The following is a 23,588-nucleotide window of genomic DNA, read 5'->3' on the forward strand; positions in this document are numbered from 1 at the left end:
ATCTCCTCATCTTCCACCTGTAACTTCAGAGCATCTTTAATCTTACCTACAAACTCTGCAAATGACTCATAAGGCCCTTGGGTAATTTTTAAAAAGTTTCCTCTACCAATGCTGTTAGAATCAATTTTTTCCCATGCTGACAATGCAATCTCCCTGATTAAATTTAAGATTTCCTTAGGTAAAGCTGCTTGTGTCTGAATATTTGCAAATTGATTTTCTGCCATCAATAATTCATACGATAGAGTAACACCTGCCACTTGCTTTTTCATACCATCCGGACTATATAATTTAGCTTTTACACCTTCTGAATAGTACATTTCCCATTCAGTTCGCTGTTTAGACGACAGGCATATTTCAGCGATTCTTTTAAAATCATACAAAGTCCAAGATGAGTTATGACTCCAAAGTCTTAATAACTCCACACTGTATGGCGATTTTGGTCCATTTTCTTTACATGATCTTTTAAACCGATCTAATTCTTCCATCTGATAGGGTACATAGTTAGAAACATTTACCCCGTCTATAGGGGATAAGGCCTGATTAGCAAAATTACTCTGAATAGAGCTCTGAGACCGAGCATGTGGTTCATCGTTTGAATCTGCTCTGCTCTGCGATTCAATTTTGTGACTAGAAGGAGGCATACTTCGTGGAGTTAGCACTGGAGGTAGATCATTATCTGAGTCACTACTGTCAAGCAATTCACTAGAATCAGGCTTAACATTCTGAGTTGTTTTTCTTCCAGCAAAAATTTCTATATTGTTGATGGTGGGGCTGGATTCGTCAGCCTGAACCTTGGTCTGAGTTTTCGTCAGATAAATTTCCTTATTATCTATACTGGTTTTAGCCTCACCATTTCTACACTTTCTATTTCCTAAATAGAAATAACAGCAAATAACTATGCTCATAATAATAACGTTAGTCAACACAGAAATTCCACAAACTATGATGGCTAGAGACACTACACTTTTCATTTGAAATATAGACCACAACCATCCAACTGCAGTGATTGTCCTTAGATCAAAACCAATTAGTTTTAAACAAAATGGAATGATCCACTTGTATACTAGAGCACCAATGCGTAAGACTAAGGGTGGTAAAATCCACATGACTAACCACAGAAACCATTTGATGGTCAGCATAGGAAATTTCCAATGAAGTATTTCACTTACAGTTCTGAGGGTCCAGGGTTCAGGTCCCTGTTCGGGCGCCATTATGTAGCAGGTCAGCCCCTGAAGAGGTTGACTGATGGAGGGATGGAGAATGAGGCCCTTTTCTTCCAGCTCGGAGCACGTGTCTGCCACCCTGTCTAGCCCATGGTTCTGAGGTGAAACGGCGGGTAAACAGCTCGCAGACAATCAGGCTCGTGGAAATATTTGCTTTATTCAGATGGACAAAACTGAAGTCCAAAGACTCAGATTCAGTTCCAGCCAGCAAAAAGCTCCTCGCCTTCCACAGACCCTTGCTCTTATACTCCAGAGTCAGGTCCCACCCAATGGTGGGATCAGATACCAACCAATGGTGGAAGCAGAATCAGGTCCTACCCTAGGGTGGGGGCAGAATGCCAGGTCACACCCTAGGGTAGGGCACAGATTAGGGTGAGCAACATAGTAATCCCCCAAAATATTTACATACACAACACATGTTAAAGGAGAAAAATGCCAAAGGCCACTTAGGAAATGCCTTGGGTTTTATACATTGATTTTTTTTTTTTTGGGTCACACCCGGCAGTGCTCAGGGGTTATTCCTGGCTCCAGGCTCAGAAATTGCTCCTGGCAGGCACGGGGGACCATATGGGACGCTGGGATTCGAACCGATGACCTCCTGCATGAAAGGCAAACGCCTTACCTCCATGCTATCTCTCCAGCCCCTATACATTGATTTTTTACTCTGACTAAACCAAAATTAGTAAAATAGTACTAAATGACAACACATTTTGTAAAGGAGTTCACAAGTTAAGGAAAGAAAAAAGAAGGAAGAAAGGAAGGAAAGGAAGAAAGAAAAGAAGGAAGGAAACAAGAAAGGAAGGAAGGGAAGGAAAGAAGGAAGAAGACAAGGAAGATGGGATGAGGATCAATAGCCTTTAGCTCTCACGTCTATGGTCAAGAGCTGGACTATTACTGTTCTATTCTCTGACCTCCCACTGTCTGAGTCATTCTATAGACAATCACAAACAATCAATGTCACACACACAGCACATATACACACACAGAAACAGATGTGCAGATACACAGACATATAGACATAGACACAGAGAAACACAATGATATATACACACAGGCATACACAGGTACTTGCAGACATAGATACAGACATAGATACACACAAGCACATACAGACATACACAGAGGAAGTGTTGGAATCTGCTCTACCTTGTTTGATTCTCCCTCATCCCCAAGCCTTGGCTTTGGTCCCCATCCTTCTCCATCTCTCCTTTCCCAAGGAGACTCCCAGAGTCTCCCTCCAAGATTGTGTCTTGTGGGAGAAAGAAGGGGCACTGAACCAGCATAGGGTCTCAGATTCAAGGAATGAGACCCCTCCAAGTAAAGACATCTAAAGGTGGGATTCACCTCACTACATCTGATGAGCTGTGAGCAAATACACAAAAAAGAAAGATGCTTTTAATTATTCATGCTAATTACATAGTTATATATTCTTTATATAATTTGTATATGATGGTTATATAAACATGTATGTGTACCATACAATCCCATAATTTATAATTTCATTAGGGAGTTAATTTATACTTTAATAAGATTATGACTATTGTTGTGTAGTTACCATTTAATTTAATAGTACATTGTACATCTAGTACTATGTCGTGCATTTTGCATTTAGATATCTATTTCCCTCTTCTGTTATATTTCCATTTACCTTTCCCCTTTGTTGCTGTTTTCACAGTGAATGAGGGTCTCACTAACGTGGGTGTGCTCTGTGGGGGTTATACATGAATTGTGGAGCTGTTCACTCAGTGATTTAGTCGCATGCACACACCTGGCTGAATATAGAGACTGTGCAATTGGTTGTGGGACGGACGTCCTGACAGTAGAGCTGCTGGGACAGAGGTGAGCACATGTTGGTGGCGCAGGGGACTCAACTCACAGCTCATCTAACAACTGATTCAGGGCCATATTCCTCTCGGTGGTTTTTTATTTACATTTCCTCACAGGCCCACCGATTCTGGCAGACACAGATGTATGTACAATGAAGCTGAAGAAGCCTAGGCTTTAGTGTCCCTCACTGTGTGAGCTCCTCCTAAAATTGTTTTCCCAATTTAATATTCATAACTCTATTTAAAGAAAAAAGTCCAGTACCCATAGGATCAGGATTCTTTATTGGTTCTTTTTTTTTTTTTTTTGGGCCACACCCGGCAGTGCTCAGGGGTTACTCCTGGCTGTCTGCTCAGAAATAGTTCCTGGCAGGCACGGGGGACCATATGGGACACCGGGATTTGAACCAACCACCTTTGGTCCTGGATCGACTGCTTGCAAGGCAAACACCACTGTGTTATCTCTCCAGGCCCTCTTTATTGGTTCTATGATGAAAACATATTTTGTAAATGGGGTGCTGAGGGAATACAATGGGTAGGGTGCTAGCCATGCATAGGCCAACCTGGGTTTGATTCCAGCCCCTTGAGCCCAGGAGTGATTTTTAAGAACAGAGCCAGGAGAAGCAAAAACAACAAAAATACAGTCATTTTTATAAAGAAAGACAAAGACACAGAGTTACAGTTCCTAAGCCATCAGACAGAAGTGAGGAGAACTGTTGTTTCCATGAACTGTCTGTCCACAACACAGAAGGTCTTCCAGTGTGAGTGGAAAAAAAGAATCAGAAATTTTGAATTTTGCTGATTCTGTTAGTATTCAGCTTAAAATTGGGAGTAGAGTCACGTCTCCTTTTTAATTATTTACATCTTTTTTCATTTGGGGGCAGAGGCTGGAGAAGAAAAGGTTGTTGTGAATGTAAAACTGATTGGGAAGCAGGAAGCAATCAGAATGAATCAATCACTCACCCGGACAGAAGCTTATATAGCAATGGAGCTGTGGGGGTCTTTAGTTACTCTTGTAAATGGCTGCAAAAGATGTATGAAATGACCAAACAAATTGGAGGAGGGCCTAAGTGTCCAAGAATAAATATCAGTGTGTAGTTTCAGAACCCTGAAAGAGTGGTGTGGTCAAGGGGTGGGGTGGGGTACAGGGGAGCAGAGCAGATGGCAGGAGCCATGTGGTTAGCAGGTGCTGGTATAGTAAGTGCCAGTAGTGGGATTTGGTGAGGCATAGGCAGGTTTGATACCGGTAGACATGAAGTGACTAGGGTTTGGGGGCTGAACAAACTGGGAGATCTAACCAGGGATAGTTCTAGAAGCAAACAGTTGTCCCACGATTAGGATGTAGGGTTTAGTGAGAGGACCTGGTCTTAGGAGTTCAAGTCAGAGTGAGTGAGTGAGTGAGTGAGCACAAGTCAAGTCTAGACATCCCTTTTTTTGATGTAAAAAAGCCTTACATGTGATAAAAAAATATGTGCAGAGGTGCATATAATATAAAGAAAGCGATAGTTTACTACAATAAGAACCCTTCCATAGAAGCACTTTTAATAATTTTTAGTACTTTAGCAGCTAACTGGATATCACCAAATATTATGTGAATACAACTTGATTAATCAAGGTCAGATATAATCTGCTGACCCCATGCTGAGAAATATAAGAGAATAGGCCACTTAAACTTTTCCAGTTTTTATAGTATTAGTTCTTTTAGTTACTGTTATAACTTTGATATACTTAATTTTATTTTATTTTATTTTATTTTTATTTTTTAGGTTTTTGGGCCACACCCGGCAGTGCTCAGGGGTTACTCCTGGCTGTCTGCTCAGAAATAGCTCCTGGCAGGCACGGGGGACCATATGGGACACCGGGATTCGAACCAACCACCTTTGGTCCTGGATCGGCTGTTTGCAGGGCAAACACCGCTGTGCTATCTCTCCGGGCCTACTTAATTTTATTTTTATAATCAATTCCAGGTGACATTTCTCAAATCCTGTTGTTTGTGTAGGCAATTAAGAATCTGTGCTCAGGGGCCAGAGAGATAGCATGAAGGTAGAGTGTTTGCCTTGCATGCAGAAGGACAATGGTTCGAATCCTGGCATCCCATATGGTCCCCCGAGCCTGCCAGGAGTGATTTCTGAGCATAGAGCCAGGAGTAACCCCTGAGTACTGTGGGTGTGACTCCCAAAAACCAAACACAAAAAAACAAAAAGACATAGATTTTCTTTTTTACTGTTGTTGCAGTGGCAGGGATTGAAGATGTAAAATAAATGCTTCCCTGCTGAGCTGTAGCCCCTGTACTGAACACCGATTCTTTTTTTGTTTGTTTGTTTGTTTTGCTCAGGGGTTTCTCCTGGCTCTATGCTCAGAAATCTGCTCCTGGCAGGCTCGGGGGACCATATGGGATGCCAGGATTCAAACCATTGACCTTCAGCATGCAAGGCAAATGCCTTACCTCCATGCTATCTCTCTGCCCCCCCCAAATATTCCTTCTTCCTTCCTTCCTTCCTTCCTTCCTTCCTTCCTTCCTTCCTTCCTTCCTTCCTTCCTTCCTTCCTTCCTTCCTTCCTTCCTTCCTCCTTCCTTCCTTCCTTCCTTCCTTCCTTCTTCCTTCCTTCCTTCCTTCCTTTTTTCTTTCTTTCTTTCTTTCTTTCTTTCTCTTTTTCTTTCTTTCTTTCTTTCTTTCTTTCTTTCTTTCTTCTTTCTTTCTTTCTTCTTTTTTTCTTTCTTTCTTTTCTTTCTTCTTTCTTTCTTTCTTTCTTTCTTTCTTTCTTTCTTTCTTTCTTTCTTTCTTTCTTTCTTTCTTTCTTTCTTTCTTTCTTTCTTTCTTTCTTTCTTTCTTTCTTTCTTTCTTTCTTCTTTTCTTTCTTTCGTTTTTGGGCCACACCCGGCGGTGCTCAGGGGTTACTCCTGGCTGTCAGCTCAGAAATAGCTCCTGGCAGGCACGGGGGACCATATGGGACACCGGGATTCGAACCAATCACCTTTGGTCCTGGATCCACTGCTTGCAAGGCAAACGCCGCTGTGCTATCTCTTCGGGCCCCAAATGTTCTTTCTTAAAGTTTTATATTCTTCATTCTTTTCTGGGTGGGGTTGAGGTAACACCTAGTAGTGCTCAGGACATATTTCTGGTACTTACTGTGCTCAGGAATTACTACTGGTAGTACTCAGGAGACAATGTGGTGCCAGGGATTGAATTTAAATCAGCTACATAGCAGGCAAGCACTTTAACCCCTGTACTATCTCTCTAGTGCCCAACTAAACCTTTTAAAAATAATTTGCCTCTGGGGCTGAAGTGATAGTACAGCAGGTAGGGCATTTGCCTTACACCAGGCTGACTTGGGTTTGATACTTGTGATCCCATATGGTTTCCTAAACATAGATAGGTGTAATCTCTGCGTGCAGAATCAGGAGTAACCCCTGAGCTTCACTTGGTGTGACCCTAAAATGATTTGTCCTTGGAGCTGGAGCAATATTAGAGCAGATACGGCATTCATCTTGCACACAAACAATCCAGGCTCAGTTCCCAGCACCCCATATGGTCCCCTGAGCACCATCAAGAATGATTCCTGAGTGTGTGGCCCCCTAAAAAAAATGACCAGAAAATGCTTTGCCCCTTATTTCAAGATAATCACACAGAAAAATGAGTAAGCAATAAAATAAAAAGTGCTCTGTTCTCCCATCACTTGCAAATAACATTGCTAACATTTAAAAATATGTTCGAGTTCCTTTTCCTAGGTATATTTTTAAACAATAGAATCAGACCATATGCTCTGCTTTCTAATATTCTGAAAATGAAATAATAATGTTTAAAATATCTTCCCATGTCACAGCTTTACCTGGATCTTGATAGAAACCTGCTATTTTTCTAAAGATCTTGCACTTAGGCAACCAGTCATTTGTATACATGATATTGTTAATCATTTTTGCTTTTGCAGGGGTGGTGGTGGGGTTTGAGCCATATCCAGAAGTGCTCAGGGCTTTTCCTAGCTCTATGCTCAGGGGGATCACTCCTGGAGAGATTCACGAGACCATATGTGATGCTGGAGATAGACCTGTGTCTATTAGAGTTGCTGTGTTTAAGATAAGTGCCTTACCAGATATACTAACTCTCAGGCCCCCACTAAACCCCTTCTTTTTGTTTTTAATTTTTATTTTGATCATAATGGCTTACATATCTTTCACAGTAGTATTTTAGGAATACCCATCACCAAATTTGTCCTTCCCCCATCCCCGTTCCCTTTCTGCAACCCATATCCCCCACCATCACCCCCCGGGCTGCTAGAGTAGGTGGTCCCCTCTTTGTCTAGCTTACTATTAGTGATCATATATCTGTTTGGTCCTGGTGCCCTCCCTTGTTTCTCCCTCTGTTTGAGAGGCTGAGCTAAATAAATGGAGTTATGTGGTTTTGTTTGAGGAAAAGAAAAGCAATAGAATGAGGTTAAAAATAAGAAAAAAATCAAATAAAAAAATCAAATATGCTGAAAATGGGTGGAGTCCTTCTAGAGGCTATCAACCTCAGTTTGAGAGAGGACATGAAAAAGGTAATTGAAACAATACGCAACAATACAGAAAGAAATGTCAAATTAAATATCCAGTGAGCACTACAGCAATAAAGACAAGCACCACACAATAGTCTTGGTTCTGAGATCAAATTATGCCGGAGTGCAAAAAGAAAGAGAAAGATAAGATAAAATAAAATAAAATAAAAATGGAGACATCAACTTCAATATCTACACCAAAATAAGGACGTCAAAAAGCAATCGATCAATCAATAAATATATATGTGGAAAAATGATTATTTTGTGCTTTTTTTTTTCTTTTCCCCTCTGCATAGGCACAGTAACTATTGGGGATATTATAGAGGGAATTCCCTTGGCCTAGGATATACAGGGTTTCTCCACCCCCTAAAGTGTACTGTCATGGGGTTAACTATATACTCCTTGCATGATCATTTACTCTCCCTTCGGTACTTTTGTGGTGTATGGAAGACTTCTGCTTTGTCATGAATGGTAAAATCAGACCTCTGTATCTAGAGATCTTGGTGACTGTGCAGCCCAAGGAATGGAGTTTATGATGAAGTCTTTCTTTGTGGTTCTAGCAGTTCTGCTTCTCCCGTGTCGTTTTAATTCATCTTCTGTAGTTGGTGTTCTTGGTCATTATGTTGCTCCTAGGATGGAGCCTTAAACCCCTCTTTTTAAAAGTCCTTGTGCATATCTGTGTCTATAACATGAAAGATGAAATTCTCATAGTGGAATTACCTTGTAGTATGGAAGCACCTTCAGGGGTTCGTCTATAGTTGGGATCTCTGTGAAAAACCTTGCTGGCTCCAGACTTTGTTATCACCTGTTGTGTTAAATAATTAACGATGGGGCTGGAAGGTGGATGATGCCATCCAGCCCACATGGCTCTGCAACCTCCATGCAGCCGGCGAGTTCCAGGCCCAGGTGAAATCACTCACACGCAGGCTTCAGGAAGAATCATCTTTATTTATGCCCTAGCCACCACAGGTGTGTGGCCTATGTCAACCTTTTAAGCATTCAGCTATATTTTGCTAGCCCTGCATCTTATCTCCTGTTAGCCATCTTCCCTTTGGGCTCCATGCGGCCCAAAGATCCAAAAGCCAGGAAGCCAAGCCGGGCCAAGAGAGAAACGGCCAAAGGGCCAAAAGGGCCAAAAGCCCGAATTCCCTTGGTCCCAGCCTTATCTACCTTTTTCCAAACCCCTCCCAGGAATGGGAGGTCTTGCAGGTAGGGTCACACCTATTATCCGGTTAAGACCCCTCCCAGAAATGGGTGGGTCTTAGGGTACACCACATTTCCCCCTTTTTTAAATATTTTCATGCGCCAACGTAATAGAGTGAAAATTAATATACCAGCCCTTTTCAAAAACATATTATTTGCAAAATATACTTTACACCTGTAACCTAAAATTCTATTAATGCTTTTTTACCAAGCACTATTTTGGAACTTTCATGTTCCTATATTTTTAAACTATATTGGGGGAACTTCAATGTTCCTATATATTTTCTATACACAAGTACTTTAGCATACATGCATAACATACATTTTAAAAACAGGCTAAGTACATTAAAATACACAGTAAAACATTTTGCAATTGAAAATATTAACTCTGAAAGACAACAAAACACATTTAAATTATAAAGAAAATGACTTAAGACAAAGATGCAGGTGGTTAGAAATTAGATGTTTAAATGAGCTAAACTGAATGACTTCCCTTTTATTTTTATTTTTTAACTACTAAGTAAAACTTATCCCATTACCAACTATGAGTAAAATATTACTACCCACTAATTTTTTACACCTAAAACCATAGTTTAGATTAATTTGTCCCACGCTGATCTCACCACGTGGCTTTTGTAAACTTTTAAAGTTCAGATGTTGGTTTGTCCCACGCTGATCTTACCACGTGGCTTTCTTTCGTAGTTCCAGGCTCCGCTGCCGGTTTGTGATCTGGAGCGAGGATTCCAGGTTTTTCGCTTTTCCGGGCAAAGCTGAGCCCAGCCAAGCCGATCCCAGCCGAGATTTCAGCCGAGCCGAGCTGCTTGGAGCTTGCCGCTTGGAGCTTTTTGCCGCAGGGGCTTCACCGCTGCCTTTTTTCCCCTCTGGGAGCACTTTGGATGTTCAGAGTTCCAAGTGATTTAAACTAAAAGTTCAGTTAGAAATTTCCAAAGTCGAAATTCAAATTCAAGCCAAAGGTCATTCTTAGAAAATCAGTCCATTTTTAATACAGTTTTTTTTCTCCTTCGTTTCCAATTTAGACTTTTAATAAGTTTTCGTACAGGCCGAGGTTTTTGTTTTTTGTAACAAAGTGTCAGTTCTGGGCCTGGGCTTGGGCTGGAGGTGATGCAAGCTTCCACCTCTTTAGTTTTAACTGCCCTTCTTTCCCTAGAAGGGGTTACGGCCATGTTTGAACATGGCTCCACGTGGCCCAGTGTTTTGGGCTCAGTGCACCCGAAAAGAGCCAAAATGAAACAGAAGAGCAGAAATATTACCATTTTTGCTGTTTTGTTGGGTCCAGGATTCAGGTCAAAGTTCGGAGCGCCAGATGTTGTGTTAAATAATTAACGATGGGGCTGGAAGGTGGATGATGCCATCCAGCCCACATGGCTCTGCAACCTCCATGCAGCCGGCGAGTTCCAGGCCCAGGTGAAATCACTCACACGCAGGCTTCAGGAAGAATCATCTTTATTTATGCCCTAGCCACCACAGGTGTGTGGCCTATGTCAACCTTTTAAGCATTCAGCTATATTTTGCTAGATTTTTTTTTGTCTTTTTTTTTGTCTTTTGGCCGTTTCTCTTTTGGCCCGGCTTGGCTTCCTGGCTTTTGGATCTTTGGGCCGCATGGAGCCCAAAGGGAAGATGGCTAACAGGAGATAAGATGCAGGGCTAGCAAAATAATGCTGTGCTTGAAAGGTTGACATAGGCCACACACCTGTGGTGGCTAGGGCATGAATAAAGATGATTCTTCCTGATGGCTGCGTGTGAGTGAGTGATTTCACCTGGGCCTGGAACTTGCCAGCTGGATGGGGGATGAAGCCACGTGGCTGGGGCCTAAGCACAAAGGCCTCCATCCACCGCCATCCAGCCACATCGTTAATTATTTAATGCAACAATCACCCAGATTCGTCTGTGTTCCTGCCTGAGTCAGAGGGAGGGCCTGACATCTAGCCCTGTCCCTGGCTCAGTGGCTCAGTCTGCTATTCTCATTAAGTTCTGTGAAATCTAGTTTATTTTTCTATAATATGGGGAGATGCTTCTTTCTTTCTTTTTTCTTTCTTTCTTTTTTTTTTTTTTTTTTTTGGTTTTTGGGTCACACCCGGCAGCGCTCAGGGGTTACTCCTGGCTTTAGGCTCAGAAATCACTCCTGGCAGGCTCGGGGGACCATATGGGATACCGGAATTTGAACCACCATCCTTCTGCATACAAGGCAAACTCCCTACCTCCATGCTATCTCTCCGGTCCCTGGAGATGCTTCTATATTTCTGATGTGACTGCCGAGCAGACAAGGTTCTATTTACAAAATTATTTTTTGCAGCACCAAATTTATAGTACCATGCCTGATAGGGTTTTCTATATACATCATTTTACCACCACAACCTCCACCAATGTGGCTGCTTCCCTCCAATGTTGTTTCAAGGGCCCCTCCCTCAATATCACTACAACCCCCATTCCCTCACTATAGTAAGCCCAGTTAAATACAATAAAATAAACCTGCATGTAAGGTATTCAGAAGTATCCGTGGAATGAAAAACTCTATTAAATTTATACTGATAGGATCAGATCTTTTCTCTTTCCTCGGCTATCCTTCCTTAAGGACTGAATTTGAGAAATTGCTCTTAGTCTGCTGTGGGTCTGCACCCCTGTTTCCTAGCACACATTCTGGTGACTTTTTCCCAGCAGTGATTAACTACTGTTCCCCTGAGTATTTGGAGCACCTTACTCCTTATCAGTTAGCATGTGGGGAGAGGTTGGGGACAGACAGCTCGTGAGTCTTGCATGTGTGTTTCTCGACAGCTCGGGAGTCCTGCGTGTGTGTGGTCCCTGGCTCTGACTGGGTTGGGAGTGACCCCTGAGAGCTCCCAAGACTCCAGGGAGTGGCAGAGGCAGCCTCAATGCTGAGACATTTTTGCTCAGGGTGCTGTCTCTGGGGCCTGCAGCTTTTAGCAGGTGGCTGGGGACCTTTGTCAGACACCTCCCTGGCCCCTGCTTCTTTGTGCTGGGCCTGAAGATGATTTTCTAGGAAAGTTTTCCTTTTGGGCAACCTCCAGCCTACAAAGGGCTTTTCAGAGTCTACAGATACCTTCCCAGTTGCCAGGGGTGATGAGAAGTGGGGTCGCAGAGCTGTGTAGGCATGCTTCCAGGAGGGGAAATGGTGGAGGGACGTGATTTCTGGGTCCCTGGCTCACCCCTGTGCCATCTGGGTGTCTTGCAGGAGTCATGGCCGGCTTCAACATGGGGGGTGATCTCAGGGAGCCCGCCGCCAGCATCCCCTTGGGCTCCTTAGCAGCTGTTGGCATCTCGTAAGTGTTGGCAAGGGGCTGGGGAGAGGGAGAGAAAACTGCTGGCAAAAGAGAGAACTTTCCCTTTTGTTCCCGGGTGCCCCAACTGTGACCCATCTATTTCATATGCCAGGCCTCCTTTTGACACTCAGCCGGGTGGAAAATCCATGTCTGTGGGCTTCAGAGAAGGTTCTTTCCCACCCCGTCTGGAGACACAGCAGAGGGCGTGTCATTCATAGAGGAGGAATCCTTTTTTCTTCCTTCCATCTCTTTTCCTTTCTTCTCCCACACCCCTATTTGAACTTGGGGATGTCTCTCTTTTTTGTGAGCCATACAATTTCCAGGGTTATTGGAAAAACTTAAAGATGATGTGGACTTAGTACTCTAGGTTTCCATTTCTTTTTCTGTGGTGATTATGCATTCTAAGGAGGAACTCAGAAACCAACACCTTAGCCTACCTGCCTCCACATCACCAGACTGCAGCCCTCAGCTTCCTGGGTATTAGCTCACAAAGCCATTCACAGGGTAGGCAGTCTTGCCTGTTTCTGATCTTCCAAAAAAATTTTTTTTTGGTTTTTGGGTCACACCCAGCAGCACTCAGGGGTTACTCCTAGCTCTATGCTCAGAAATCGCTCCTGGCAGGCTTGGGGGACCATATGGGATGCCAGAATTTGAACCAATGACCTTCTGCATGAAAGGCAAACGCCTTACCTCCATGCTATCTCTCCAGCCCCATTCCAGAATATTTTTAAAATTACTATTACTTATTTAAACACTATGGTTTACAAAGTTGTTCATAATAAATATTTCAGGCAGCCAATATTTCAACATCCTTCTAACAGTGCAACTTTCTTTGCACCATTGTCCCCAATCCTGTCCCCTTGTCAAGCACAAACTAATTTGTGAAAATTGTTGTACAGTGGGGTCATTAAGGCATTGCCTGAGAGGCCTGAGCCATAGCACAGCTGGTAAGGTGTTTGCCTTGCACGCAGTGGACTGGGGTGTGATACCCATCATCCCACATGGTCCCCTGAGCCTGCCGACAGTGATTTCTGAGCACAGAGGTAGGAATAAACCCTGAGCACTGTCGGATGTGCCCCCCCCCAATAAGACATTGTTTGAGATTTACTAACTTATTTGTTGCTAGTTGGCATTCTGTGTTGTTTTTGTTTATTGAGACAAGTCAGCTTCTACACTGCTTTCCCATCTAATCTGTATGCTCCTACTGAGGTGTCAGCATTAAGGAATTTAGAGGTGTCATTCAGTTTCAAATGTTCCAGGAACCCAGGATCTCTTAAACCATGTGGGCTTACGAGCTTACATTGTGGCAGCTGCGGGATGTGGCTGTGACTGAGGAGGCTTCTAAAGTATGAGTGGGGTAGGCTGCCTACCTCAACTTCGAGATGATCCAGAGTTTTCAGCCCTCAACTGGAGTACTTGGAGATTTTTGTCAGTGAGGCCTCCACAGAGAAGAGCCATGAAGCAATGACGTTTGATTTCTGGCATGGCGTTTGCTGTGGGGCACAGATGTAACTGCTGAGGCTTTGGCAAAGCAGGGACTTGGCCAGTTCCCCTCCCAAGGACACCCCAGAGTTTTTACTTGAAAGACTGGTATTCTTGTGAATTTTTGCAGCTTGGCTTGCATCTCTATTAAGTTTCCAGAATCTTCTGTACCAAGAGACTACTTTGTCTTCATCAGGGAGGTGTGAAAATCATGGTTATGACAATAATTCGAGAAGTTAAGAGTTCTCATGTTATTTCAACCATTTTACTTAAACAAATATTAGTGTATTATTTTCTCAAGAGGCTCTTGGATCTTGGCTTTGTCAGTGACCAAGAGCTGAGCACAATGCACTTGTTTAAATCATGGCAAATTTTCTTTGCATTGGGCATTTAGTGGCAACAAAGATAGCAGAGAGTCAGGTGTGGGGAAGGGGAGTAAAGGGTTTGGGGTGGGGACTGGGTCCCTGGAGGAACTTTTGGCTAGACGGGAATGAGGTTGCAGGGCCATGTGATTTCTTCAATTCACAAATATTAGGAGACAGAGCCAGGTCACTGCTGTCTTGTCATACTTGGCTTGGCTCTCTGTCATCCCTGATCTAGGAAACAGCAGGACTTTGAGACCTGAACAATCATCACCTTATTCTGCTTATAGACCAAGGGGTTGTGAGAAACAAAGGGAAGGGGCAAGAAATATTCTAGTTGGTGTTGGAACATTGTATACATGAACTAATTAATTGCAATCAGTATTAATCATAATTAATTGTATACATGTAATCCCATCATTAATCATGAATGTTTAATTAATTTAGTCAAACTAATAAATTAAATTTGTTTAATTAATTTGTTGATTAATTAAATCCTATCTATCCTTAAAATGCTATTATAGTAGCATTATAAATCACATGCCTAAATAAAATACATTTTTTCAGAGGTAAAAATAAGTATTCTCAAGAGAAATAATATAGGAAGTATCCCTCCCCATGATCTACTGAGGTTCAGTGTTTCCTTTCATTACCCCCAACCCCTAATAGCTGGCCCCTGAAGGCCAAGAGGGATAAGCGGGGTGTGGGGGAGTTGGCTGAGGTATTATAGCTTTGGGGTGTTTTGCAGGTGGTTTCTTTATATCGTCTTTGTCTTCCTGCTTGGTGCCATCTGCACCCGAGAGGCCCTGCGCTATGACTTCATGATTGCTGAGAAGGTGGGTAAGTCCCGCACTGCCCAAGGGGCTTTTGTCACTGCCACAAGCTTCTGCCTTACACTTGACAGGGGGGGCTCCATATGACCCTGAACCTAAGACTGAAGTGAAGTACCTTTTGCGTATGGATGGGGGGTATGGAAAAGGTACAAGTTCTGATGAAAACCGAGAACAAGGTTTGTTTGTTTTTAAATAAATATCTCAAGGTATATAACTGAATACTGAGGGCATATCTTTTTTTTTTTTTTTTTTTTCATGTCAAAAGTCAGAATGGAAGCAAAGAATCTGGCTGCCTGAAAGCTGCAGCCCAATAGGCATCTAAGAAGGCCCTTTCACAGGGTTCACAGGAAGCTGGAGGAGAAAGCTGATGGATGGTGGGAGCAGCATAGTGGAGGAGTGAGGGAGTGCCAGGCAAAGGGAAAGTGCTGGGGAGTCAGGGTAGGACTCCTACCAGACTCATAGGAACATTGTAAATGTAGATCATAACTGTAACATTTGTAAAATTTGTAATATTTGTAGCTGTAATATTGTAGATCATAGCTGTAACATTTGGCTGTAACATTTTTGTTTCTAGAGCTACATCACCTTCCTAGAGATTAGGAAATTCCTTACCTCCATAGACTCCCCTCAGCTTGAGCAACCCTAGAACCTAAGAAAATAAGCTTTCCAGATATGTTTCTGGAAATTCCCTCCACCCTCTTCACCCAACCTTTCCCAAAGTCCTAACTCAGAGTTTCCTCTGGGTTTGTCTTCCAGAAATCAGAGATTTTAGATGTGACATTTGTCCTCAGGAGCCTTTCAGGTGCTGGAGCGGGGTGCTGATCTTCCCTGCCAGGGCTCAGGTCTAAGCTTCTCAGGGAACCAGGCCCCCTCTGGAGGAGGACTTGAGGCCTCAGAGACCCACAGACCACACATCTCTCAAAGAATCAGGATTTGGGGCCTCTTGTCTAAAGGAAAGAAAAGTTTGACTGCTCTTGAGGAATGATAGACTTTTGGAAACTGCTGACTCTTTGGCCTTGAGAACCCATGGGCCTGCCAGTGTTTGCAACTTGTCAGTGTTGCCTGTTAGGAGCTGTTCTTGCTTGCTTAAAATATCAGTTTCTTTACAGAGAGCCTGAGTCCTGAGACACCAGGAGGCAAATCATCCTCCCCCCCCCCCACTTACCCTCCTTCCCTGCTTTGTAGGAGGACTCAGAACGTGTTGGTACAACAGAAAGAAATTGCACTCTTAAGCATATATGTACCCAATGAGAAAGCAGTTAATATATTTTAAAAAATTGTTGTCAAATCTGAAAGAAGACATCAATAGCAACACAAAAATAGTGGTTGACTATTCAGCCCTGTCAACCTTGATAGGTCAACCAAGCTGAAACAAACTAGAATATACTAGCTCTTAAAAATAATGGACGAAAGTGGCCTAGTATATATATATCCTCAAAAAACTGCATACACATTCTTATCCAGTGCACATGGGTCATTCTCCAGGATAAATCACATGCTGGCCCATAAGATATGCCTCCATAAAATCAAGAGGATAGAAATTGTACAGATTACCTTTTCAGATCATAATGCACAAAAATTAGAAGTAAACTACAAAGGGAACAGAAGAAAAACTTTAACATCTGAAATTAAACAGCTCACTACTGAACAACCAGTAGGTCAGAGATTAAATCAAAGAGAAAATCAAAAGATTCCTGAAAACAAATGTGAATAAAGACACAAATTACCAGAATTTGTGAGCACAGCTAAAGCAGTGCTAAGAAAAATATATATAGCTTTGCAAACACACATCAGGAGGGAAGAAGGAGCCTACAAAAATAACTTAATGACACAACTTAGAAAATTAGAAAGTTATCAACATAATGAACCAAAAATAGGTAGGCAGAAAGAAATAACAAAGCTTAGAGTAGAAATTAATGAAATGGAAATTCAAAGAACAATTTAAAAGATCAATAAAAGTAAAAGTTGATTCTTTGAAAAATAAACATGATCAATAAACCACTAGCAAAACTCACAAAGAAAGGGAGAGAGAGAAACTTAACAAACCAGATTATAAATGAAAAGGGAAAGATCATTACAGATACTACAGAGATTCAAAGGGTAATGATAGACTACTTTGAGAAATTCTATGCCACAAACAAGAGAACCTGGAAGAAATGGATAAATTCTTGGACTCTTATAACCTTCCATGGTTGAATAAGGAGGATGTAGCATATCTAAATAGACCCATCACTATTGAGAAAATTAAAATAGTTATCAAAAATCTTCCAAAAAAACAAAAGCCCAGGTCCAGATGGATTCACTAACGAATCCTTTTCAGGCTCTTTCAGGAAATTGAAGAAACAGAAATACTTCCAAATAGATTTTTTCACAAAGCTAATATCATCCTGATACCAAAAGCAGCAAAAAAACAAACAAAACAAAAAACAAAAAAAAACAAACAAACAAACTACAGACCAATATCCTGATAAAAACAGATGCAAAAATTCTCAGCAAAATCCTACCAAATAGGATCCAATGCCTCATCAAGAAGGTGATACAACATGACCAAGTAGGTTTTATTCCAGGGATGCAAAGATGATTTAACATATGTAAATCAATCAACATAATCCACCATATCAACAAAAGAAAAAAAACATATGATTATATCAATGGATGCAGAGAAAGCATTTGATAAGGTCCAACACCTATAAAAACTCTCAATAAGATGGGAATGAAAGGAACTTTTCTCAGTATAGTCAAGGACATTTACCACAAGCCCATGGTAAAGGTCAAAATTCACATAGATTAAAGACCTTGATATCAGACCCAGAACCTTAAGGTATATGGAAGAACATGGAGGTAAAACACTCCATGACATTATTACTAAAGTCATCTTTAAGGAGGAAGCACTGCTGTCCCACCAACTGGAAGCAGAGATAAACAAATTGGAGTACATTAAACTGAAAAGATTTTGCACCTCAAAGGAAACAGTAACTAGGATACAGAGGGAGAAACTATTCATCTAATACCCATCAGATAAGGATCTAATATCTAAGCTATACAAAGTACTGACAGAACTTAACAGGAAAAATATATCTAACCCCATCAAAAAACTGGAGAAGAAATGAACAAATACTTCCTCAAAGAACAAATACAAATGGCCAAAAGACAAAAAATTTTTTTGCAAAATCCTACCAAAAAAAAATGTTCCACAGGGGCCAGAGAGATAGCATGGAAGTAAGGCATTTACCTTGCCTGCAGAAGGATGGTGGTTAGAATCTTGGCATCCCATATGGTCCCCTGAGCCTGCCAGGAGTGATTTCTAAGCATAGAGCCAGGAGTAACCCCTGACCACAGCTGGGTGTGACCCCCCCCCCAAAAAAACCCCAAAACAAAACAAAACAAAACAAAAAAGCTCCATATCACTAATCAGGGAGATGCAAATCAAAACAACAATGAGGTACCATCTCACACCACAGAGACTGGCTAACTGATGATAAGAAAAAAGTTGAGGGGTATTGTTACCTGTATATGACTGCATGCACAATAGCTCTGACCCACTGCAAGTTGTCACTGAGTACAGCAATTCCTTTTACTTTACTGAGTGGTGGTCTTTCATTTATTGAGTCAGTATCAGTCAGTTTGTCAAAACTTTCATCGTGTTCTAAGTCAACACTTGTATTCTGTGTTAGCTCCAAGTGTGTTAGGGTGTGGAAGAAAGTCTTCAGGCCAGCAGATGAGATAGTGTGACTAGAGATGTCCCTCCCTCGTACTGAGGTGCTACTGAACAATATATTGTAGCCCCTGTGGCACAGGGCATGTGGCCCCTCACTAAGGAATAGGGGAGATTAGATTTGGGTCTTCAGAAACAGTTGGGAGTTTATGACTTAACAGTGAATGACTTGGTAGTGTGATTAGAAGTCTCTAGCAGGGGGCTGGAGAGATGGCATGGAGGTGGGACATTTACTTTGCATGCAGAGGGACAGTGGTTCAAATCCCGGCATCCCATATGGTGCCCCGAGCATGCTAGGATCGATTTCTGAGCATGTAGCCAGGAGTAACCCCTGAGCACTGCTGGGTGTGATTCAAAAACCAAAAAAACAGAAAAAAGGAGAGGTCAGGAGCAATTTCTGAGCATAGAGCAACCCCTGAGTGCTGCTGGATGTGACCCAAAAACAATAACAAAAAGTCTCCAGCAGGTGAGGGTGGGCAGGAATGTGCTAAGAAAGACTTAACAGGCAGAGTATGGCCTGAAAAGGTCACAGACTGCTGGAGAGATAGGAAAGTGGGAGCCATAGTACCTTTTGCTTTATGGAGCATTATGATTGGATGCATGCTTGGAAAAGATGTTCCAATACAGGTCAGGGCTGAGCTGAGAGAGAGGAGGCTAGTTGTCTAGATGGCAGGAGTATAAATGGATGCCAGGGGAGTTGTAAGGGACAGAAGCCCATCCCGACACCAGATAATGGCACTCTTTCTTCCTATAGGTGTCCCTAGTGGGCTTCCTGTTCCTCCTGGGCCTTTACATCTCATCCCTGGCCTCCTGTATGGGAGGCCTCTATGGAGCCCCCCGAATCCTGCAGTGCATTGCTCAGGAGAAAGTGATTCCTGCTCTGGCCTGTCTGGGTCAAGGGGTAAGTGACTTAAAAAAAACTCTTAATGTTTTGCTCTGAATCTGTTTGTGGGCCACTAAATAGCTTCAATTTTTGTCTAACTGAACCAAGCTCTCTGTTATAACCAGTGCGAGACAGGGTCTTTTCTCTCACTTAGGCCTTTGGACTCAGCCTTATTTAGGGCCCCTAATCACAGGGTCACACTCTGCCAGAGTGTCCTCTTCATCAGGTATGGGTAGATCTACATCCTTTAATAAAAATAGATTTAGTGGATATGAGAGAAAGTACACTTGCCTTGTGGTGCCATATGATTCCCTGCCAGGAGCCATCACTAAGTGTAGAGCCAAGAGTAAGATCTGAGCATGGCGGAGTGTGACTCAAAATCAAAACAAACAACAAAAACAGAGTCAGTTATTACTGTTATAAATCAGTGCTCCCTCCATAAAATATTTTAAATAAAAATAAGTAATGTCAGTATCATCATTATAGATTTTTTTACATTTCTTTGGCAATTAATGGGCCAATAAAAATATTTTTATTTAGGTTTTATTTTTTTAGTTCTTTTGAGTCGTACCCAATGATGCTCTGCTCAGGGATCACTACCGGCAATGCTCAAGGGACCATATGGGGTGCCAGAGATTGAAGTCAAGTTGAGTGCATGCAAAGCAAGAGCCCTACCCACTGCACTACCTCTCCAGCCACTAAATACTTCAAAAGGCATTCCTAACATGGAAAGTAGTTCAGACCTCCCATTTGGCATTTCCCAGTCTAGCACAAGGACTGTCTTGGTGTGGAGATATGCTGTTCCTTTGACTCGGTCCTCAGGGTCCCTTTCTTTTGGAGTTGTGATTATTTTCCATACTTCTGGTCTCAAGTCCTTTTTCTTTATTATGCTCAGAACAGATAGAGATCTTGGATCAGGGAATGTTCAAGTGAGATATTCTTTTTTTTTTTTTTTGTTTTTTATTTTTGGGCCACATCCGGTGACGCTCAGGGATTACTCGTGGCTATGCGCTCAGAAGTAGCTCCTGGCTTGGGGGACCATATGGGGACGCCGGGGGATCTAACCACGGTCTGTCCTAGGCTAGCGCTGGCAAGGCAGACACCTTACCTCTAGCACCACCGCGCCAGCCTCCAAGTGAGATATTCTTTTTTCTGTTTCTGTTTTTGTTTTTGGGTCACACCTGGCGGTGCTCAGGGGTTACGCCTGGCTGTCTGCTCAGAAATAGCTCCTGACAGGCACGAGGGACCATATGGGACACCGGGATTCGAACCAACCACCTTTGGTCCTGGATCGGCTGCTTGCAAGGCAAACGCCGCTGTGCTATCTCTTTGGGCCCCAAGTGAGATATTCTTAACTCCAAGTTTGGTTAATGACTGAAGATAAATAAGTAGGAGAGAAACCTACTTTCTGGGAATTATTGGGGTTTATTCAGCTATTGTTCATTTCTCTTATGCTTGACCCCATTCCCATTCCTACCCCTACTCCTCCTTTTGCTTGAGGCCACAAATTTGCAGATCCCTTCAATGCCTCTCTTTGCTCATCTGTCTGCATTCACTGGGTAGGAGCAATGTCTGGCTCTTTAGTGCCTTCTATGTAGAAAGTCTTTTTTTTTGTTATTGTTTATTTTTATTGGGTAAGACATATACAGTTCAGAACTTTAAGTGATATTAAAGGTATACACTGGGGGCCAGAGTGGTGGCGCAAGCAGTAGGATGTTTGCCTTGTATGTGCTAACCTAGGACTGACGAAGATTCTATTTCCTGGTGTCCTATATGGTCTCCCAAGCCAGGAGCAATTTCTGAGCACAAAGCCAGGAGTAATCGCTGAGCATCACCGAGTGTAGCCCAAAAATACAAAAACAAAAACAATAAAGGTATACACTGAAAAAATTTTCTCCTCTCATACATTTTCTCTTTCCTCTCCTCCCTGGGCCATACTTGCACTTATATTTAGGAATTCAGCTGTTTTAACAAAAATATTGTATTCTACATACCTTGTTTTATACTTTGCTGTTCTTCATCTAATATAGGTTGGATAGAGGTAGAGCCATAGTACAGCAGATAAGGTGTTTCCATTACACTTGACCAAACTGGGTTTGATCCCCAGTGCCAGATATATTCCTTGAAGATCACCAGAAGTGATCCCTGAGCACAGAGTCAGGAGTAAGCCCTGAACACTGTCTCGTGTGCCAATCCCCCAAATATATGTATGTGTGTATGTACATAGTACATTATATCTCTAGCTTTTCATATTAATGTAGAGAGAACTACTCATTCTTTCTTTAATGTTTACTGCTAAAGTAACATTGCATTATAGCTCATAAGCTTCAGGTTTGCATGAATAAAAACCAATTTATTTATGTAAATGCACATTCTCATTCTATTTGCCTTGTAAGGATATCTCATATTATTTAACTGTCTCTTTAAAGAATGGCACTGTGTGGCTTTTGGTAAACCTTGCTGCAAAGAATGATCTTCAGTGTATGCATACTTAATTTTATATATGTGCCTATGTTCCTACAGGTTAAATGTTTCTAAGCGAGTTTGTTGGGCCAAAGATAAATGCATGTTTAATTTAATTTTAATATTTCTAGCCAGAAAACCTTCCTTAGGATTTGTATTTTTTTCCTCTTACCTGCAATTAGAGTTTCTGTTTTCCCACAACCAGAACTACCCCTAGACTCAGTCAAAACACCCTAATTTTCAGGAACTTGTCACTGGGGTGGGGGCCAAATGGTGTGCCCACCTGGATTCTAATCCCTTCCTTTCAGTCGTGGTCCTGTTACACTGCACCCTGCAATTCCCTGCTCAAGTGTCCACCAGCCCACTCCAGCATATGCCAGCACCTCTTTCCTGGGGCTTGTCCTCTCAAAGTCCATATGTGGAAGTGGGGTCTCCAAGTTATGGTCTGCAAATAGAAGTGGTGAGCCAGAAATTGCCCATGGATATTCTCCAGGGGGGAATTCAAAGGAGCTCCAGATTTCCAGACTTAATCTTCTCATTTTCCATTGCCCTAAAGGTGTCTTTGCCCAGGATGAATTATACACTGTGTCTGAGTTAACAGTTTGTTAGCTAGGTTTATAGTTGTAAACATTTAGACACAGGCTCTGAGGTCTGTCATTTGAACTCTTGCCCTGGGTCTCAATGTCTTTTTTTGTTTGTTTGTTTTTTGTTTTGTTGTGGTTTTTTTTTTCGGTCACACCCAGCAGTGCTCAGGGCTTACTCCTGGCTTTATGCTCAGAAATATTTCCTGGCAGGCTCTGGGGACAATATGGGATGCTGGGATTTGAACCACCAACCTTCTGCATGCAAGGCAAATGCCTTACCTCCATGTTATCTCTCTGGCCCCATCAACGTCTTTATTAAAATGAAACATACACAGCTCATTTTTCTTCTGTTTTGAGACAAAATCTGTCTCTAGATCATTGGCAAATGTGAATTTTGTCAGCTGTATAGTAAGAAGTGCTTCATAGGATACTTGTGATTTAATGCATTCCTCTTAGCATGAATGAGGCTGAATAGTGAGCCACTGATTTTTCTTCTCAGTGGATAGGAGTTGAACAGTATGTGATGAGTTACAAGTATTTTTTTTAGTTTATCACTTGTCATTTATTTAACTTTGCCACCTTCTTCCCCATACACAGATACCAAAATTTCTTTACATATGACTACATCTTAGTAACACATTTTTGTTTCTTTTATTAGTAAGAAAAATCTTTACATAACATATTAAATACTAAAAAATACAGAAAAGGTCATAAAACCAATATGAACCATTTAAAGACTAGATCTGAAATAGCAAGCCTTGGGAACTTCATTCCTAAAACTGCTGTTTGATTCAGCAAAGCCCAGTGGTCAGAGCCCACTCCTCTGCAGGAGCTATTACCTTGATTTCCCTAATATTAATGTAGTAATATTTTCTTGGTTTTACTTAAGAGTAGGTCGACTTTTTCTGAGAATGGCCTAACAGTCAATTTTATAGACTCTGCAGGCCATGTTTTTCCTTCAAGCCATTCATCTCTGTCCTTAGCTCCAAAGTAGTCTCAGAGAATACCACAATGGATAGGGTTGGTTGTGTACTAATGAAGCTTAATTTATAGTCCATACATATTTATTTCTTGTGTTAAAAATATCCTCTTTCAGGCCCGGAGAGATAGCACAGCAGTGCTTGCCTTGCAAGCAGCCGATCCAGGACCTAAGGTGGTTAGTTCGAATCCCGGTGTCCCATATGGT

The 23,588-nt window shown here is 42.0% G+C and overlaps 1 protein-coding gene across 1 annotated transcript in view; it reads left to right on the plus strand.

Annotated features, from left to right (window-relative positions):
* SLC12A8 (solute carrier family 12 member 8) overlaps positions 1-23,588 on the plus strand; it is a 156,346-nt gene that overhangs the window by 72,497 nt on the left and 60,261 nt on the right. Inside the window, exons 5-7 of the mRNA XM_049785531.1 lie at positions 11,993-12,080; positions 14,673-14,760; positions 19,227-19,373. Coding sequence (XP_049641488.1) covers positions 11,993-12,080; positions 14,673-14,760; positions 19,227-19,373 — 323 coding nt within the window. The remainder of the gene's footprint in view (positions 1-11,992; positions 12,081-14,672; positions 14,761-19,226; positions 19,374-23,588) is intronic.

The sequence above is a fragment of the Suncus etruscus genome, chromosome 13 (assembly GCF_024139225.1).
Source record: "Suncus etruscus isolate mSunEtr1 chromosome 13, mSunEtr1.pri.cur, whole genome shotgun sequence".
NCBI lineage: Eukaryota > Metazoa > Chordata > Mammalia > Eulipotyphla > Soricidae > Suncus > Suncus etruscus.